This window comes from Gopherus flavomarginatus, chromosome 11 (assembly GCF_025201925.1).
Source record: "Gopherus flavomarginatus isolate rGopFla2 chromosome 11, rGopFla2.mat.asm, whole genome shotgun sequence".
Lineage (NCBI taxonomy): Eukaryota > Metazoa > Chordata > Testudines > Testudinidae > Gopherus > Gopherus flavomarginatus.
Genome location: NC_066627.1, coordinates 31,722,908 through 31,740,668, shown reverse-complemented (window position 1 = coordinate 31,740,668; position 17,761 = coordinate 31,722,908). Strand labels below are relative to the sequence as shown.

The 17,761-nt window shown below is 45.6% G+C and overlaps 1 protein-coding gene across 2 annotated transcripts in view; it reads right to left on the bottom strand.

The window, feature by feature from the left end:
* Window positions 1–4,029: 4,029 nt before the first annotated feature.
* TOP1 (DNA topoisomerase I) overlaps window positions 4,030–17,761 on the bottom strand; it is an 80,466-nt gene continuing 66,734 nt past the window's right edge. The window contains exons 15-21 of one of the 2 annotated variants that reach the window (XM_050917307.1): window positions 15,962–16,147; window positions 14,067–14,135; window positions 12,462–12,576; window positions 10,935–11,062; window positions 9,158–9,252; window positions 7,876–8,025; window positions 4,030–5,480 (exon numbers count right to left, since the gene is read on the bottom strand). In XM_050917307.1, the coding sequence (XP_050773264.1) occupies window positions 5,378–5,480; window positions 7,876–8,025; window positions 9,158–9,252; window positions 10,935–11,062; window positions 12,462–12,576; window positions 14,067–14,135; window positions 15,962–16,147 (846 nt within the window). In that variant the 3' untranslated portion in view covers window positions 4,030–5,377. Of the gene's footprint in view, window positions 5,481–7,875; window positions 8,026–9,157; window positions 9,253–9,272; window positions 10,843–10,934; window positions 11,063–12,461; window positions 12,577–14,066; window positions 14,136–15,961; window positions 16,148–17,761 lie in introns of those variants that run through there. The other variant, XM_050917308.1, reaches the window with a different exon arrangement.

Below are 17,761 nucleotides of genomic sequence, written 5' to 3'. Positions count from 1 at the left end.
GAACATGGAGCAAATTGGTTCACACAGGACACCCGGGGGGAGATTTTCAAAAGCTCCCGAGGGATTATGGAGCGCATGCATTGATTTTTAGTGGGAACTGGGCTCTTGAAATCTGGGCCAGTGTCTCTATAGTTTCCCTCTCTCTGAAAGAGGGATAACTGTGTTAACCACGTCACAGGGATACAAGGTGGATTAACCAGCATTTGTAACAGTGCTTGGAAGATACCAACTGTCAGGGATATTTCTCTGAATAGGAGGGTCATGGCCTTGTCCCTCGCTTGGTTCTATTATTTTGGATGCATACTGTCTTCTCCCCCACCGTAAAAAAATAAATAAATAAAAGAAATTGGTCTTTTTCTATTTGGCAACACTGGGCTTTCTTCACCTGTTTCCAAACTAGCAAAAGCCTGACACTTGCTTTCATGTCCCGATACAGTTTTGTCACAAGTTCGGCAGGAACAGGAATGAGTCTTGCAAACAGCCGTACACGCAGCAAGCGAAGGTCCAAGATATCATCACCTAGAGCAGGGTTCTCAAACTGGGGGTCAGGACCCCTTCGGGGAGTCACCAGGTTATTACGTGGGGGGGGCACGAGCTGTCAGCCTCCACGGTAAACCTTGCTTTGCCTCCAGCATTTATAATAGTGTTAAATAAATAAACAAGGGTTTTTAATTTATAAAGGAGGGGGTCGAACTCAGAGGCTTGCTATGTGAAAGGGGTCACCCGTACAATAGTTTGAGAACCACTGACCTAGAGTATGTTTCAGTACCAGAAGTTCATGTTGCCAAGATCTGGGTCCAAACAATGGGCTAGTATCACTTTAAATTATTTCTGAACAGACTTGAATCTCTTGTGTTCTCTCACTTGGCAGCACTGATCACATCAAGTATCACGTTTCATGCTGGAGAGGCCTTGGAGCTTTGTATTTCCTGCTTGCTTTAAAGCAGACAAAAGAAAGAGGGAATCCCTGGTGGGAAGCACCGCTGCCCTGAAATATGGGGGACGTGCTCAGTTTCCTGCTCTGTAACCTTCAGCATCAGAAGATAATCCAGCCTTGAGTTCTCAACTACTGGACAAGGGGGAGTTGGCATATACAGAAAGGATATTTTTATCCATCCGCCTTGTCCCAACATGAGCAAGCCGGGAAGGCTCAGGAAAGTTATTTACAGAAATGCGGACGTTCCAGTTCCCTTGGCATGCATTTTCTGCAGCGTGTGTTTGGTTTAAAAGGAAGCCTCCTGAGTAACCCGAAAGTCAAATTGCTGCAGCTACCGACAGACAGCAAATCACAGCAAACAAAAAACGCATGTCTTAAAACATAAGAATAATTCAGACAGGAAGCCATGCTTTGTTCTCAGGCTGCTGAAAGCATGGATTTACTGAGGGGTTATTCCTAGTAGAACACACTGGATGTTGAAATTGGCTATACCCTGCCTTACAGGTTTAAAAAAAACAAACGAACAGGTTTGATGGAAAATGTCTGAAGCCTTGAGGATCATCTGGGCAGGGGTGGCATGGTCATCAAACCCAGTGGGTAGCCCGAAAATCATGATGCTTTCCCCACAGATCTTTAGAGCACTCACAAAAAGCAGGAGCATTCTGGCAGAGATCCAGTGGCTCCACAATACTCACAGGGCAGGCAGCCTGTGGGACCATCACACCTGGGCCGAACCCTGGAATACAAGTTCACAGTACAGAAGGAAGGCCGACATCTTCCTTGCCTCCCCACCCTTCCCCCATGAAGCCAGAAGGGTGCCCAAAAGGGAAATGATACAATCTCAATCCAATTCCGCTCCCCACTCCCTACCCCTTGGAGAGAAATCTGGCCAAAGCACAGCTATTCAGCTGATGGAGAAAGTGAGGCACAAAGAGGTGAGAACACATGGCAAATCAATGGCTAATCCAGGAATAGAGCACCAGGTCTCCTGATGCTCACCCCACAACTTCACCAACAGACTGCACCATACCGGAGCCTTCAGCATTTCTCCTGTTGTGAATTCTGCACTGGACAGATTGGACAGGTGCTTCAAGGTAGCCGGGGTTAATCCTTTCTCTGCAATACCCCCCTGCATCCTCCCACGTTTTGTTGCTGCATGTTCACCATTTCCTCCCCCTAATGGGTCTCTGAGTGAGTTCAGACCTGGGAGAAGTGCCAGTCTGGAGCCCTCTGTCCTGCAGCCAGTGGCAGGACAGGCTTCCAAACACAGAGCACAGCCCAATGCCCTAGTGTGCAGGAAGCAGCTATAGGGGTGGGAGGGCAGGTCAGCTTCCTTAGCCTTTCTCCCCCAAGCTACGGATCATACAGGGGGTCCAGTGCTGAGGCTCATCCACGCAGAACTGGTCGAGACCATCATCAACTCAAACACTACTGAAGTGGGGCATGCTGAGTTTGCTGGCCTGGGGAAAAATGAGGGTACAACTGGAGCTCTCTGAAGTATCACTCGTTTCCCTACACTCTGAGCCAAGGGAAGTCCCATGGTCAGAATGAGGGCTTCTATCCAGCGCTGGTGTTATACAGCCCTGCCAGAGCAGAGCGTGCCGCACTGTTCTTTGAGGCAAGGTGGAAGCCCCACTGGTATTTGTTTCCAGTTTCTCTCTAAAGGAAGTTAAGGAACCTTTCGTGGAGGGGCAGGAAATCTCCTGTCACCCGGCCTACAATCTTCTTGTACTCCAATAGCTTATAGCACCCACAGCTGCATGAGCCATTGCTAAGCCCATAACGGCAGCTCCATTTCCCAGCAATGCACCATATCACCCATTCGACAACTCATTGCTTTCCAGCACTGCCCCTTATCTGTTCCACTCCCCTTGTACAGCCTGCACACATACAGGAAAGCCCTTTCAAGAGACCAGCCCCATCTTGAGAATAGATATCCAGATGACAGCCCTGCATTGTACAATGAACTCCCACCGACCACAGGGGCAGCTCTGTTCATGGAAAGCTTGCAGGAGCAGGCCCTTGGAATGGAATGATCGTTTTTAACCAGACACTCATGTTTTCACATACACTCAAATCCAGGGAAATCCAGTCTTACAGCAAGTGCAAGTGGGGAAGCTGCAGGAGCCATCCAGCATGACAGTGTACAGCAGGTTCAGACTTGATGAAAGTCAGATCATCTCTCTCTCATCTATCAGCATCACCAAGATTGGAACAGAGGAAGAACAGTCGATCGCGTGAAAATAAAGTAAGACTCCTATATTACTACCCCTTTATCTTGAGTCTCCATCCTCCAACTGGACAGCAGAGGGCTGTGCGCTCCCCCCAGCACTGGGATGAAATCCAGCACACCGCAAACACCACACAACAGCTAGGAAGACAAGTGAAGACGAGTTAGCCAACACAATGCACAAGGAACAGTTTAGAAAGGCAGCACAATGACAATGTCAGGGCAAACATCTTCGACTGTGGTAGAAAATTCTACGGGATCCAAAGACCACTCATAAATCAGAATCTCAATTTTAGAGCTCATCAAAAATCTGGCCCTTCCAGACACACAGTGTCCCTAGTACCACATGAGGTCACAGTTTCAGAGGGAGAGTGCCACCCACTGAATCACCAAAAGCACTTTTTGGAACACCCGGCTTTCTTTGAAGCTCTCATATCCAACTACTGACCCAGCCTAAGAACAGTTTAGTCTATGAGCTGCAATGAGATTACAGCTTGAGGTGTTCTTTGTGTAATGGCAGTGTCCCATTGTGCCAGGTGCTGTATAAATACAATGAGAAAATTGCTGTCCCCAATCTAGACAGACAACGGGTGGGAAGGAAGTCAGAGGTATAGGTGAAGTGATTCACCCAATGGTTACACACTAGACCAGTGGCAGAGCTAGGACTACCCCACAATTCTCCTGACTCCCAGTCCAGTGCACTGTCCAGTGACCATGTTATGGGAGCTTGCACATGTTGAGGAGGAGGGCTAACAGGTTGCTTTGTCACACCTAAACCACACCCCTTTAGTGAGGCTTTCACTGATGGAGGCTGCTGTTGGCCCCGTGGGTAGTTGGACAGAAGAACACACAAACGCCAACGTTCGGTTAAGTTGTAGGAATTTATTTTAAATAACCTACAGTTGATTAAAAGGGAATTCATGATAAAAATAGAAGATACTTGTTGAGGAAAGACTGCGGGAAATGGTCTTCTCACACACACTAAGCTAACAATGCCTCTAAAACTAATGATTATAGCCAGAAAAAAAAAAAAAAAAAAAAAAAGGTTTCACATTAAAATTCTGCTTTTTAATTTTTAAAATTTTTGTACACAATTACAAAAGAAAAAATAAAAGCCCTAAAATCTTGATTATTTTTCCTTTTTTGGACCAATGCTCATTTCCCTCGAAATTTATTGACCTGTGAAACTTCTTTTTACACAATAAAATCTTTCAAGTAAAAGAGGGGAGAGGGGTTAAAAAAAGGGGGAAGCAAAGAAAACAGTCTGCCAAACTTAAAAAGTGGGTATTCTTGAAGTGTATAGAACATGCTCAGAACAAAGGATGATGGGAAAATTGTCTGTCACTGATTTCATTTCTCCTCAAATTCCACACTCATCCCTCCCCCCCCACACTCATCCGTCCCTCCCAATCTTCCCCCCCAAATCTACACGATCTTTAAGATCAAGAAGAAAAATGTTTAAATATTTAAAAATAATTAAAAGAAATAAAAATTCACATTTAAAAAAGAACACTCAAGTCAGGAAGCATCTTCCCATCATGCTTTGCTTTGAACAGATGTGGTGGGTTGTTTTGCATTTTTATTAAATTCATGTTCCGATGCCACGATTGTTTTGAGTAAAACTAACAAAAAATAAAATAAAATAAAAGCAGGTATCTCCATGACCATCGTGACAGCTGTGTCAGGTGCGTTGGGTTTTAAAATTTTGTTAAATTCCTGAAATGGGGCAGAGGGAGGGGCAGGGGTTAAGGAGTCCATTTTCTATTAAAATATAGAAGTTATTGCAAAACCCTAACTGTAAAAACGCACCAATATAATTGGATTTTGTATACAGTAGCTAAAAGATCCCCCAAGCTCTTCAGTGTAATGATGAATTTGCCTGGTGGAAGATTGACAAATCCCCCATCCACTTGCCCTGCCTCGAGAGAAACAAAACAAAAAAAAAAACAAAAAACCATACAGCTAGAATTTGGATCTCTGAAACATTTTTAAATAAGTTGTCCATAGGACAACTGGCTCAGCTCCTTTATAATATTTCCAGGTTTATCTTTTCTCAAAGACGTTGATTTCTTTGTCTGATGCTCGCTTGCCCCTCCTTACCCCCTCCCCCACAATTAGGACAAGTAAGGCTCACAGTTTATCAATCTCCCTAAAACCAGGCTTCCCCCCCCCACCCCTTTTTCCATAAAATCCAGCTCATTAAAAACAGGTTAAAACTCATAATCTTCTTCTGCCATGTCAATTGCCCAGGCAAATTTCTCTCGTTGGGTTTTGTTATAAATCTTCTCTATAGGAATTCCCCACTTCTTACACCTGCAGGAGAGAAGGAGACAAAAAGTTAGTCACCCGGACTCACAAACATGTTCTCTTAATAGAAGCACCTGTCCGAGGATCATTATCCTTTTTGCTCCAATGCAACCTTTTTTCTGTTGTCTCTTGTGCCCCCCTACTCACTGGCTCATACAAAGCTGGTTCTCCCTCCACCCCAGGTCACATCTCCCACCACACTTGCCAACCCCTATTCACAATTCTTGACTAACTCAGCTTGCTGCTAGCTGTCCCTCTCCTTAATATTTGCATAGAGGGGCTGTCATAAACAGATAGTTAAGGGTTAATAGAACAGGAGTACTTTATGTCTCTTCTGACTGTAAAGGGTTAACAAGTTCAATGAGCCTGGCTGTCACCTGACCAGAGGACCAATCAGAGGACAGGATACTTTCAAATCTTGAGGGAGGGAAGTTTTTGCGTGTGCTGTTAAGTTTTTGGTTGTTGTTCTCTCTGGGTTCTGAGAGTGACCAGACGTGCAACAAGGTTTCTCTCCAATCTCCCTGATACAGGTTCTTATAGATTCAAAATAGTAAGTACTAGGTGATAAGGCGAGTTAGGCTTATGTTTGTTTTCTTTATTTGCAAATGTGTATTTGGCTGGAAGGATTTTAATTTGTACTTGTATACTTATGCTGGGAGGGTATTCCCAGTGTCTATAGCTGAAAGACCCTGTAACATATTCCATCTTAAATTTACAAAGATAATTTTTACTGTTTTTTCTTTCTTTAATTAAAAGCTTTTCTTGTTTAAGAACCTGATTGTTTTTTTTTATTCTGGTGAGACCCCAGGGGACTGGGTCTGGATCCACCAGGGAATTGGTGGGGAAAAAGGAGGGAAGGGGGATAGAAAGGTTAAATTTCTCTCTGTGTTAGGATTACTTTCTTTCTCAGGGAGAATCTGGGAGGGGGAGAGAGAAGGAGAGGGGAAGGTGAATTTTCCTCTCTGTTTTAAGATTCAAGAAGTTTGAATCACAGTGATCTTCCAGGGGAACCCAGGGAGGGGAAGTCTGGGAGAGGCAATGGTGAGGGAAAGGGTTTACTTTCCTTGTGTTAAGATCCAGAGGGACTGGGTCTTGGGGGCCCCCGGGCAAGGTTTTGGGGGGGACCGGAGTGTACCAGGCACTCAAATTCCTGGTTGGTGGCAGCGCTACAAGTACTAAGCTGGTAATTGAGCTTAGAGGAATTCATGCTGGTACCCCATCTTTTGGATGCTAAGGTTCAGAGTGGGGAATTATACCGCTAGCTGTCCCTCTCCTTAATATTTGCAGAGAGGGGCTAATCGGGGACAGGACTCCACTGCGCTTGGCATGGTACACAAAAGGTGTACAACACAGTGCTCGTGTCAAAGAACTTACAATTTGCTGTGCCTCCTTCCCAACCTCACCCACTACCCAACCTGCCTGCTGCAGATTTACCTCCCTTCCCACAGTCCTCCAATCCTCCAACCATGCCAAACTCAGGGGGATCGGCACCCTTATCTGTCCCCATCACTGTGATCACAGGTCACGTTTGAGATGTTACTACACAACACCTTTCCAATGTCACATGGCAGGACCTGCGACTAGCAAGTCCAAGCTGTTTTAGTCACTCGGAGTGATTACTTTGGGATGGAGTTAACTCACAAGGATAATGTTCAAGTTGCAAACCATCCTGCAAGTGCTAGTAGCTAAGGAGAAGTTAGGATGGCTAACAGAGATCACAGGACAGGTGTATCTTTGCTAAGAACCAGCCAGGCTGCTGAAGAGTTTTTCATCTTGTCTATATGCATGCATTGAAAGCAAAGTGGAGATCCTTTGGCAACAGCCACCTCTCCTCAAACAGAAGCCTTTGCCGTAGGAATTTCTAATACCGTAGGCAATTTAAAAGGCTAAATTCACCTCTGACTGCAGAATCTCCAACTCCTGAGTCTGACAGAGGTTCGGTTGAGACTGTTCACATCGCAAGCCGCTTCCCTCACAGAACTGGCATGATTGCAGTGTCTGCTCAGAAGGGGCTAAGGCCTGAAATAATGAGCAGAATGGCGTGGCTGGCCAGAGAAAAGAGATGTGCTAGGAGAGCTGAGGGGGAGAGGAAGGAAGTGTTCACAGTATGCCTGTCTCTAACCTCTACAGATGCTAAATTAAGACACCAAATGTAAGAGACAACAATGTAAATGGTCACTGCTCTTTTGGTCCCAGAGAGACTGCAGCTGCTGCTGGAAGGTGCTCTTAGAAAAAATAATGATTGAGGTTGGCCTAAAATACAAAAGATTCAGAGAGGCTGAGATTTCCGAGAGGGTCAAGCTACTGCCTGGAAATGGATCAGAGCAATGCTAAAGCCTCCCACCACTCAGAGAACACAGCACAGGGACTGGCAGAAATCCTTCCCCACATGGCAGCTTACCAGGCAACTGAGATCCTGGGATCCAGGTAGTTGAGTTTGGAGGTGCTCAAGGCAATTTGCTTGTTCTCCTCTCTGTCTGTGGCCTGAACCTCCAGCTTCATCAGCTGCTCCTCAATCCTCTGCATGGCTTTTTTCTTGCTCTCTACTGTCCTGTGGGTGGGGAAAGAATCAGGGAACTGTTCAGAAAGAGCTTGGCCTTCGTGGGGTTACATTATTACCCTACACGGATTCAAAGAGACCCTAGTAACTTGCACCTTCCCTGAAAAGATCCAGTGCTTGGCAAATGATGCCAATCAGGACTGAGATGCAGCCATCACCGAGGTGAAAGCTGACAACACTTTAAATAGTTCAATACACAAAATCAAGAATCTGGTATCAACTAAAGCTATCTGATAACGTTTTAAGGAGGCAGAATGCAGTTCCCTTAGCTGGAATTTGTCCAGGACTCTAGAGGTAACATTCCTATTCCCATATAAAAAGAACCCCCAGTTTTAAAGCCTGGCATGAGATCATCTATTAAGCACAAGAGTGCAGTATTCAGTCTGATCTGAAAGAGGGTCATTTTTTCTATTCTGTTTGTAGAGTGCCCCCTTGGAAGTCTAAGTACAAGTGTATGCTCCTAGCTGGTTTTTGCATTCAGCACCCAACACGCTGCTCTGTAGTTTCTACTGGAGTAGACACTAAGATACCATCCATCTCCTACTCTGTGCACCAGAAGGAAAGCACACTGCTCAGCAAACTGCTTCCAAGGAGAGGTAGGTAGGTGGGTGGGTACGGCCTGTTTGGCGGAGCAGGACAGAGAGAGGTTTTGACGAGTCATAACAAAATGATGTCTTTCCTGAGAGACTGAAAGCTAACAGAGTGAAGACGGCCCACTAATAGGCCCACAAGATGTGATCTGGGGATTCTGAGCAGTGTTCTGCACTCTCCTGTCACAGACTTGCTTCGTCTCTCACTAAACCATCAGCCACATGCTGAGCTCATGCAAGCACTGGAGGTGAGGGTATGTTGTGAAAAGCAGAGATCCATGCAGCTTGCTAGTGACCACAGAAGGAGAGACAATGACAGACTACAGTATGCTCCTCAGCGAGGTGGCCATTTGCTAATGCAGGCCTGAAAGCATGAGGGGTGGGGAACAAAAATTTGGAGGATCACGGATCTGGAGGGAAGGGGGGAGGTATTTGAAGCAGCATGGCTGCAGTAGCAATCCCGTTTTGGGTTACCGCCCTGTGCTGCCGTTGTAAGACCTTTTACAGCTTAGCCGCACTGAAGTCAGACTTACTTTTTGGACTTTTCATCCCTCCGGACCTTGGCATCGGCTTTGGCGCTTTTCAGTTCTCTCCTGGCATCGGCTAACTGGTCCTTCTTGGCATCAATCTGGAAGAGGCAAAAACCCAGAGAGCAGGGTGGGAATTAGGAGTCAGACCCACAAAGCATGAACGACTACAGAAGAGGGGTTCGCTGACATCCAGGGGAACTGTACAAACCCTCCTAGCAGATTTGCCACCTGTATTGAAGGGCCTGGGATTCAACCAGTGAAGTATATGTCTATGTCTGAGTGGGACACGAGCCTGGATCTAATCCATAGCAGAAGAGCCAGATGGGGCTTTAAATAAGTCCTCACACACTGGGCCTACAGTTTCAAAAGTGACTAGTGACTTAGACACCGTAATGGTGTCTAATTTCCTATGGATTTGTGGCCTCTGACAATCAAGTCCTTCCAAGGTGTCAAGGTGAACACTGGAAAAACAGAGTCACTCCAAATCACTAATCACTTTTGTAAAAATTAGGCCATTGGGATTTCAAATGTGCTGTGCACAGAGACCAGCTTGTGGACGGTGCAGAGGGGAACGTCTTTCTCATAGTAAGAGGTTCCTATGGCATTAGGAATGGAGAGCTCCAACCAGAAGGTGGTATGTAGGATAAAGCCTCTGGTTACTGCTCAGGAACTGGCATCTGAGCAAAGGAACGGAGTGGAAGTACAGTAGGATCTGCCAAAGCAGAGCTGGCCAATAGCCCATTTAGTCGGTTAGCCTCTCTGAGTACGCTGGATGCAAACCAATAAAAATTTATCAAAATGTGCCATACAATCCCATGGAGGGACATTTCCTGACCCAGGCTGGTGATCAGTTTATGCCCTGAAGCATGAGGATTCCATGCTCTTGTAATCTTCCAAAAAATATCAAGAACTGAATCCAGACAGTCAGCCTGAGCTTGGGATCTAGTAAGGTTTAAAGACTCCCAGCTCCTCAGTCCTTAACTGTTATTTTCATACTCTCCACCTCCTCCCAAGGTAACAACTCAATTCAACTGTAAAAATCAGGGGTGGGGGCAGCCAGGTTAGGTGTTACAGAAGCAAGAGAACATCCCAGTGCTAAAACAGAACACCTTATTGAGAGGGTTATTTTAAAGTCAGGCTGTGAACAGACCTAGCCAAATTTTGACCTCATGGCCTTCGTCAGAAACAATCTGTAAAGGAAGAGGTCGAGTTAGCGGAGTAGAGTGCACTGCGCACAAAAGCTGCATTGATACAAAGGTCTACCAGGCCACTCTGAAGGGAGCAGACACCCACTCTGGTTTCCTTTCAGGGCCACAAATCAGAGAAAAGGACTGTGGTTTTAAGTTAAGCTCTGTAGTGTGTCCTCAGCGTGCAAATCAGACTTTGCTGAGGGAAAAGTGATATCTTGCAAGAAAGACATTCTAGGGACTTTTTTGGCCCAGAAAGCCAGCTTATGCCCTCGGCACCTGATTGGTTGGTTGGGGCAGAAAGTCAGCTCAGAGGTGGCAGATTTTGTTCTCTCCCAGTGGAGAAGGGTGCTTGTGTCTCAGATGATCTGTCTTCAAGGTGGAAGATTTCCTTTAAAAACCAGAGGACTCGCCTTACAAGACAGAGTGGTTTCAGACCCAGTCACATTAGCACTCCGTTGGCAGTGGAAAGTGGACTCCCCTTTAGTGGAGTTTGATACACTGCAATTAGATTCAAATGATGATATACCCACAACCAAAGGAAAAAAGTGATTTCTAGCTCTGTCTGTAATCTGAAACAGACTAAAAATTACCTTTGTTTGTAGATTCATCATGGATTTCTCAAAAGTCTTTGGTGGCGCCCTCTGGTGGTTACACAGAATAGCAACAGCTCTATTGGCACGGTTATAGGAAAGAATCTTTGCTGGGATGTTATCATCCGCTGAAAAAGTTGAAAAGCAGGTGAAACAATTCTGAGAGATTGAGCAGCCATGGACATGCATGCACCATTGCTTTTACTGATTCATATTCACTAATGAGGCTAAGTTAGTCTGCATTCATCTCTAGTATGCCGGCCCCTGCACTGCATTTAAATACATTTATCCTGGCACCAAGGAGTTAAAGATGTTATTTTCTTCTCTTTGTGTACTAAAGTCATGAGTAATTTTGGGCAACAACAGAGAGGTTGAGAGGGATAGCTCAGTGGTTTGAGCACTGGCCTACTAAACCCAGGATTGAGAGTTCAAACCCTGAGGGGGCCACCTGGGGATTTGGGACAAAAATCAGTACTTGGCCCTGCTAGTGAAGACAGGGGGCTGGACTCAATGACTTTTCAGGGTCGCTTCCCACTCTGTGAGATAGGTACATCTCCATATATTATTATTAGGGGCAGCATATCTAGCAGTCAGAGCAGGGTCAGGACTCTTCTTGATATTACATAACCTTGGGCCTGACATTTAACTGTGCTAAGCCACCATTCCCCCTTCTGTAGGAAGGACAATAATTCCCTGCCTTAGAAGAGGGGTTGGCTCATTGGCTCATCCATGTTTTGTGCAGCATTTGGATGGATGGCGTTACACAAATGGCCAAGTACTAATGTTGCCCTGCATGTCTCAGATGCATAGAGGCGGGGGATTTTCCAGGACACAGCCACTCTCCCTCTCTCCCCACCTCAAAGGGTCACTTCTAAAATTTTAAATTTCTTAAGATAAAACACGCATCAAAATAGTGGGGGGCAGGTCCTGGAGACCTAGCTTTGCTGGTTGCAGGACACCTGGGGATGATGGTATGAATACACCAAAGATGGCTGTAGGCCAAGTCTGCATTACCCCAATCTTGAGGTCACTGGCCCATCCCCAGTGCAAGCCAGTAGCCAAAGGGCTGTTCCCTTAACAAACTCTCCCGCATCAGCCATGCCTCCTATGTTGGGGGCTGCAAGGGGAGTAGCACAGGTCTAGAATAGCCAACCCTATGCCACCTGGCATTTTAAGGGAATCCCTAGGAAGCCAGTAATGTCCTCTTTGAGATTGCCTTGTGCCACTAGAGTGGGACAAGACAGCCTTGTGAGAGACCAGAACATACTTTCCCAATAATCTAAACACTTCAAGGGAGGTCAAACCTTGGGCTTAAGTTGATGGAGGGGAGAGTTTTGGGGGGGAAAATCCTAAGCCGCGTTTCATCCTAAGTAACTTGTCCATCCCCTTCCTAGGGTTTTGGCCCTCGTTATCCAGCAAGACCATTTTGTACTCACTGAGACACCTCAGAGATCCAACCCAAGGCATCACCATCACACAAATCATCACCACAAATGAGGCTAGGTGGTCCCAGACAATAGCACTTACGGGTAGTGAGTTCTTTTAGCTGCTGCTGTAGCGTGATGGAGGCATTGTAAGTACGGAATACCTTGGCTGTCAGGCCCTCCATGAGGTCTTGAAGATGTTTATTTAAGATACTGGTCTATGGGAGCAGAAAGAGTTTGAGGTTTCAGTCACTCCAGCATTAGGACTAGAATCCTTCCGAATATTTGCATCCTTGCTAGACTCACAGTCTTGCCATTGGACCAGAGGTTTAGCTGTGAATTTCTAGGTACACACACTATGATCCAGGCAAGGAAAATATGTAACCCATGCCTGGAATCTTCCTATGTGTTCCTTAAGCCAATATAGGAATAATGGAATATGTGGTAGCTACAACTATTGACAAAGCGAACAAGGGGCTGGGGTGGAACTGGGCTTTAGATCGGCATTGATGGAGACTAGGGAGGAGGAAGAACTAGCATCTGATGTGACCACCTGAATGAATGGCAAAGCAATTCTTGCTTCACTGTTATACTTTTGGCCCCAATACATGGGGGTGGGTCAATCTCACCTCAGTAGGAGCACTCAGGTCCTTCAGTGTTCAAGTTGATCTGAAAGTGTGTGGGGGGAGGGGGTTGGACAGCAAGGCATTCACCTCACACATCCCATGCCTCCTCCCCATGCTTAGGCTGCTGTTGCATAGCAACAAGCCCTTAGTCAGAGCAAGCCAGACTGCTTAAAGACTGAGGTTTTAGACCAGTCACTTAAATGTGCACATCTCTACTGGAGACAAATGGCTGTTGCCTCTGTGCCAGTCTCTGCCAGGCCCACTGGAAAGAGTCAGATGAAATCTAGGCCTTCTCTGCGGCAGTACAATTTGCTGTTGGCTGGCAAAAACAACAGAGCCGTCGTACCATGTTCGTCTAATACAGGGGTGATCAAACTTTTTGGCCTGAGGGCCACATCTGGGTTCCGAAACTGTATGGAGGGCTGGGTAGGGAAGGCTGTGCCTCCTCAAACAGCCTGGGCCCCACCCCATATCTGCCCCCTCCCACTTCCCGACCCCTGACTGCCCCCCCTCAGAACCTCATCCAACCCCCCCGCTTCTTGTCCCCTGACCGCCCCCTCCCAGGACCCCCACCTCTAACCAGCCCCCAGGACCTCACCCCCCTATTCAACCCCCCCGTTCCCTGTCCCGACTCCTATCCACACCCCTGCCCCCTAACAGGCCCCTAGAACCTCCGCCCCATCCAACTGCCCCCTGCTCCCTGTCCCCTGACTGCTCCCCAGGACCCACTGCCTGTTATCCAACCCCCCCACCCCTACCCCCTTACCATGCCGCTCACAGCACCAGGACTGGCAGCCGTGCCGCCCGGACAGAGCCAGCCATGCTTTTGCAGCTGTGCTGCCTGGCAGGAGCTCGCAGCCCCGCTGTCCAGAGCACTGGCAGCTCGGCGAGCTGAGGCTGTGGGGCACAGCAGGGGAGGGGTTGGGGGCTAGCCTCCCTGGCCAGGAGCTCAAAGGCCAGGCAGGATGGTCCTACAGACCGGATGTGGCCTGCGGGCCGTAGTTTGCCCACCTCTGGTCTAACAGCATAGCAAGAATCACTAGGATTAGATTAAGGAGCTCTGAAGCAATATTGTTGCTTACATTGAGTCTGTCAAAGAGGTCATCCTCAGGCTGCTTGTTCTCCATGAACAGCTGAAGATTCTTAAAAACCTACAAGAAAGGAGAAGGGAAAAAAATACTTCACAAGGCACAGCAAGGAGACTAGATGGCCTTGGGTTTGGGAATGGGATAGAGAGCCTTTTGCTTCTGGATTTCCAGTTCAACAGTGCCTGAAGGTCACTGCCTTCTAAAGGCTACTTGATGGTCCATGTGAGAAGAGTTGGATCCCATTCCAAGTGGACAGGTGTCCACATCCCAAGTCACCACTAGAACTTGTGCTAATGGTCTCCTCCCTGACAGCAGAAGAGCCAAGGAGTAAATGGCCCATCTCACCTCTCTGAGGTGATCTCTCTAGGTCAGAGCTGAGAAAGACTCTACTACTGCCATTGCTCTTAAGTGCCCTGGTTAAAGAGAGAGCCAGGCTGGCACTTTTCCTCGGCAGAACAAGGTTACTCTCAGAGCATCCTTGCTACCCAATGGGCACCCTGATCCTTCTCCCATTGGGCAGAGTTGTCATCTCAGGCCAAACCAATGATGTAAACCCCCTTGGCAGCCCCGATACAGCCACATCCCTTTGTTGCATTTGCTGTTTCACACAACCACACCACAAGCAGTTACACATAAAAACAATCAAGGCTTCCTAGATTATGCAGACAGACCAGGAATCCCTGCTCTACATAGCTCTGAAATCACTTGAAAATTCAACTTCCAGGCTTTTCAGCAACACATTTTGATAACAAGACATCTCTATTTTCATAATAATTAATTCCTCCACTGTGAGCTCTTAAAGAACACATCCCAAGAGGGACTAATGTCAGTGAATTTAGGAACAGAAAAATAGATTTTTCTTTCTTAACTCCTGTGACCCCTTCATTTCTATAATAGGGGCGGTTTGAAAAAAAAAAATCAACATTTACTGCTCTTTCCCATTCAATTTGTCACAGCATTACAGACACTGTATTTTACACACTGTGCAATGTGTATAGTTAGTGGGTCAGATTCCTCTCTCTTACACCAGAGTAATATAGCGTAAATAACTCCCTGGATTTTTTTTAATGCCTCTGCTTATATTGAGTGGATGGAGATTTATCTTGGAGCCATCCAAGTAACAAGAGAGAGAGAACTGGTGGACTGAATATAAACAAAGCAAATAAATATTGCATGGAACAGAAAGGTCTCAGTCAGCAGGTATGTACTTTGTACAGTAGTTCTTAGGTCAGGCATACTTCAGTGAAGCTGCTCCACTGATTTACACCAGACTACCTGAGAACAGGGCCTACCCCACTGAAGGCAGGCATTCAGACAAGAGCTTCAACAAAAGAAATCCCTTGTATAATATCCAGGCACACATCCATGATACTTGATGTATAACTCCAAGTTTACTTACTGCTATACTAGTAACAGTGCAGCCCCGTACTGACCACCCTGTGCTCTTCATGCTGCTGGGGAGGCTTGGCTTTTGCACCTGTGGCTATGATTGTGTCCCAACGATGTCTATCACCGAGAAAAAGGCAGGATGCTAAGGCTACAGACTAGCAACACATCCACATAATGGCTTTAAAATAACCACTGCTGGTCATGTGGATATGGCATGGACTAAACGGCCACCAGCTCAGAGTATAGAGACTTTAGAAAAGGAGAAACCTCAATAAAGGCCTCACAGTATGGTTACTTCACATCAGAACCAGGCAAGTGGCAGCCTTACTCCTCCAAAGCACCCACAGGAAGTGAAGGCCAAAGATAAGCTAACTTATTTTCTGCCTTCATATTTGGATAAAACACGATGTACAGGAAACACCATGTCTGGAGATTTTCCACCAGCCAGTTCCTCCTTTCCTTGTAACAGTGCACAGAGACAAGAATGGGAAACATCTCACCCTCTTCTCAACGGGGACTTTGTTGTAGTATCGGATGGAGTCTTTACCGAGGAAGTCAAATTCAACCATGTATTCCTGGCCATCCAACTCCGGATGCAAATTAATATGTTCCACTCGGAGGGAGCAACAGCCAACGGTGTCCGCTGTTTCCCCTTCTTCCTTCTCATTACCAGCTCTCAGGGCAAGCTACAAATTGAACAAGAGAAGGGGAGGTGGGCAAATGGAATCAAAATAAGAGGTTTAGCATTTCAAACTGCTCTGGTAATTTATGGATTGTGGGTCCTCTGGGAGTCTTGTCTGCCCAGTAACCAGGGTATGCTGATTTAGCATGGTACCATGTGCCTGATCCTTGAACAGAAGGGGAGCACAGACATTCAGAGAAGCTAAGAACAGGTAACTCTCAAAAGGAGAGGTTTGAAACTTGGATTACTGACATTAAAATATAAATATCTAGTGTCACAATGAAGTGCAATGGAAGTTATACGGCTGGAGCCAAAAAGAGGAGAAGACATAAGATACATCAAAATCAGGATAAATAAAAAGTTGATTATTTTTTAAACTGGATTTTTCATTTAATTTAAAAACATTTTTTAAAAAAATATGTTTACAATTAAATTGTACATGATAAAATTTATGTTAATCCCTAGTTTACTATAATTATTAAAATTATTTAAATAAAAAAGAAAGCTTGTGCCTTAGTTACTTTTGGTTTCATTTTAACCAGCAGTTGCACAGAGAACATGTATTAAGGTTCTTTATTTGCACTAGTTTATTCAAACGTGTGAGAAACTGACAGAGTTGACCAAATAGGAAATCTTTTCCTCTTCCAATCCATGCATACAGACTAGATAGGAGAGGATGAAATCTATTAATGCTAAAGACATGGGGCCAGATTTTCAAAGATATTTAGACACCTTAAGGATGTAGATAGGTTCCCACTGGGATATTAAGAGCAAATAAGCAGGTTTAAAAATAAGAATCTTCATAAGTGTAGATTAAGCTATAAGATTGCTTAAATAAATGTATATAGATATAGTGTATCTTCCTGGTTGGCCAAAAGCACCACATTTAGAGGCTATATATAATTGCAAATAAACATGTTTTAATATTACCTGCCAAGGAGAATGAACCTTTCTTTAGGAAAATAACTAAAAACTACACATGCAATACAAGATTAAAAGCAATTATTTACATAAAGTTTCCTGCTTGCTAATTTAAATCATGACTAAAATTACTGTGATTTAACTCCATCCACACAGATCAGAATGAGTAATTAACTGGTCACAGAAGCCACACAGCAGTGCTATCAGTATTAGGGCACAGTTTTAAACACTACAGTTGCATAAACATGGTGACCAACTACAGTTTTCTTCAGTGTGGCAAGAGCAATTAGCACAGTTGATGTCAAGAGTCGTGAGGCTCATAACTAAGTGATAATAAAAAGCAGAGCATTCCAGTAGGAGTTAGAAACTGCTGGAAGCCAAGGACCATACACCCACCTGCAGAGCTCCCACTGATCCAACTGGGGGACTCTGGAATTAACCTAATTGTGACTTTTGTCTGAACAAAAACAATATTGCCCAATGTAGCCAGGTTCAGTATGACAATTTACTGATCTGGATTTTCAGTTAATTGTGAGGAAGTGGAGACCAGTGTCACTCCAGGAGGAGACCTCTGGGTACTCTGAGGACTGGACTTCTAATAGAATAACCGGTTTTCTCTCAAAGCCCTTTAACTCTCTTATTTAAATTTGTGCAGCGTGTGAACGTTTCTATCAAAATTTTATTTGGGCTTAGGGAC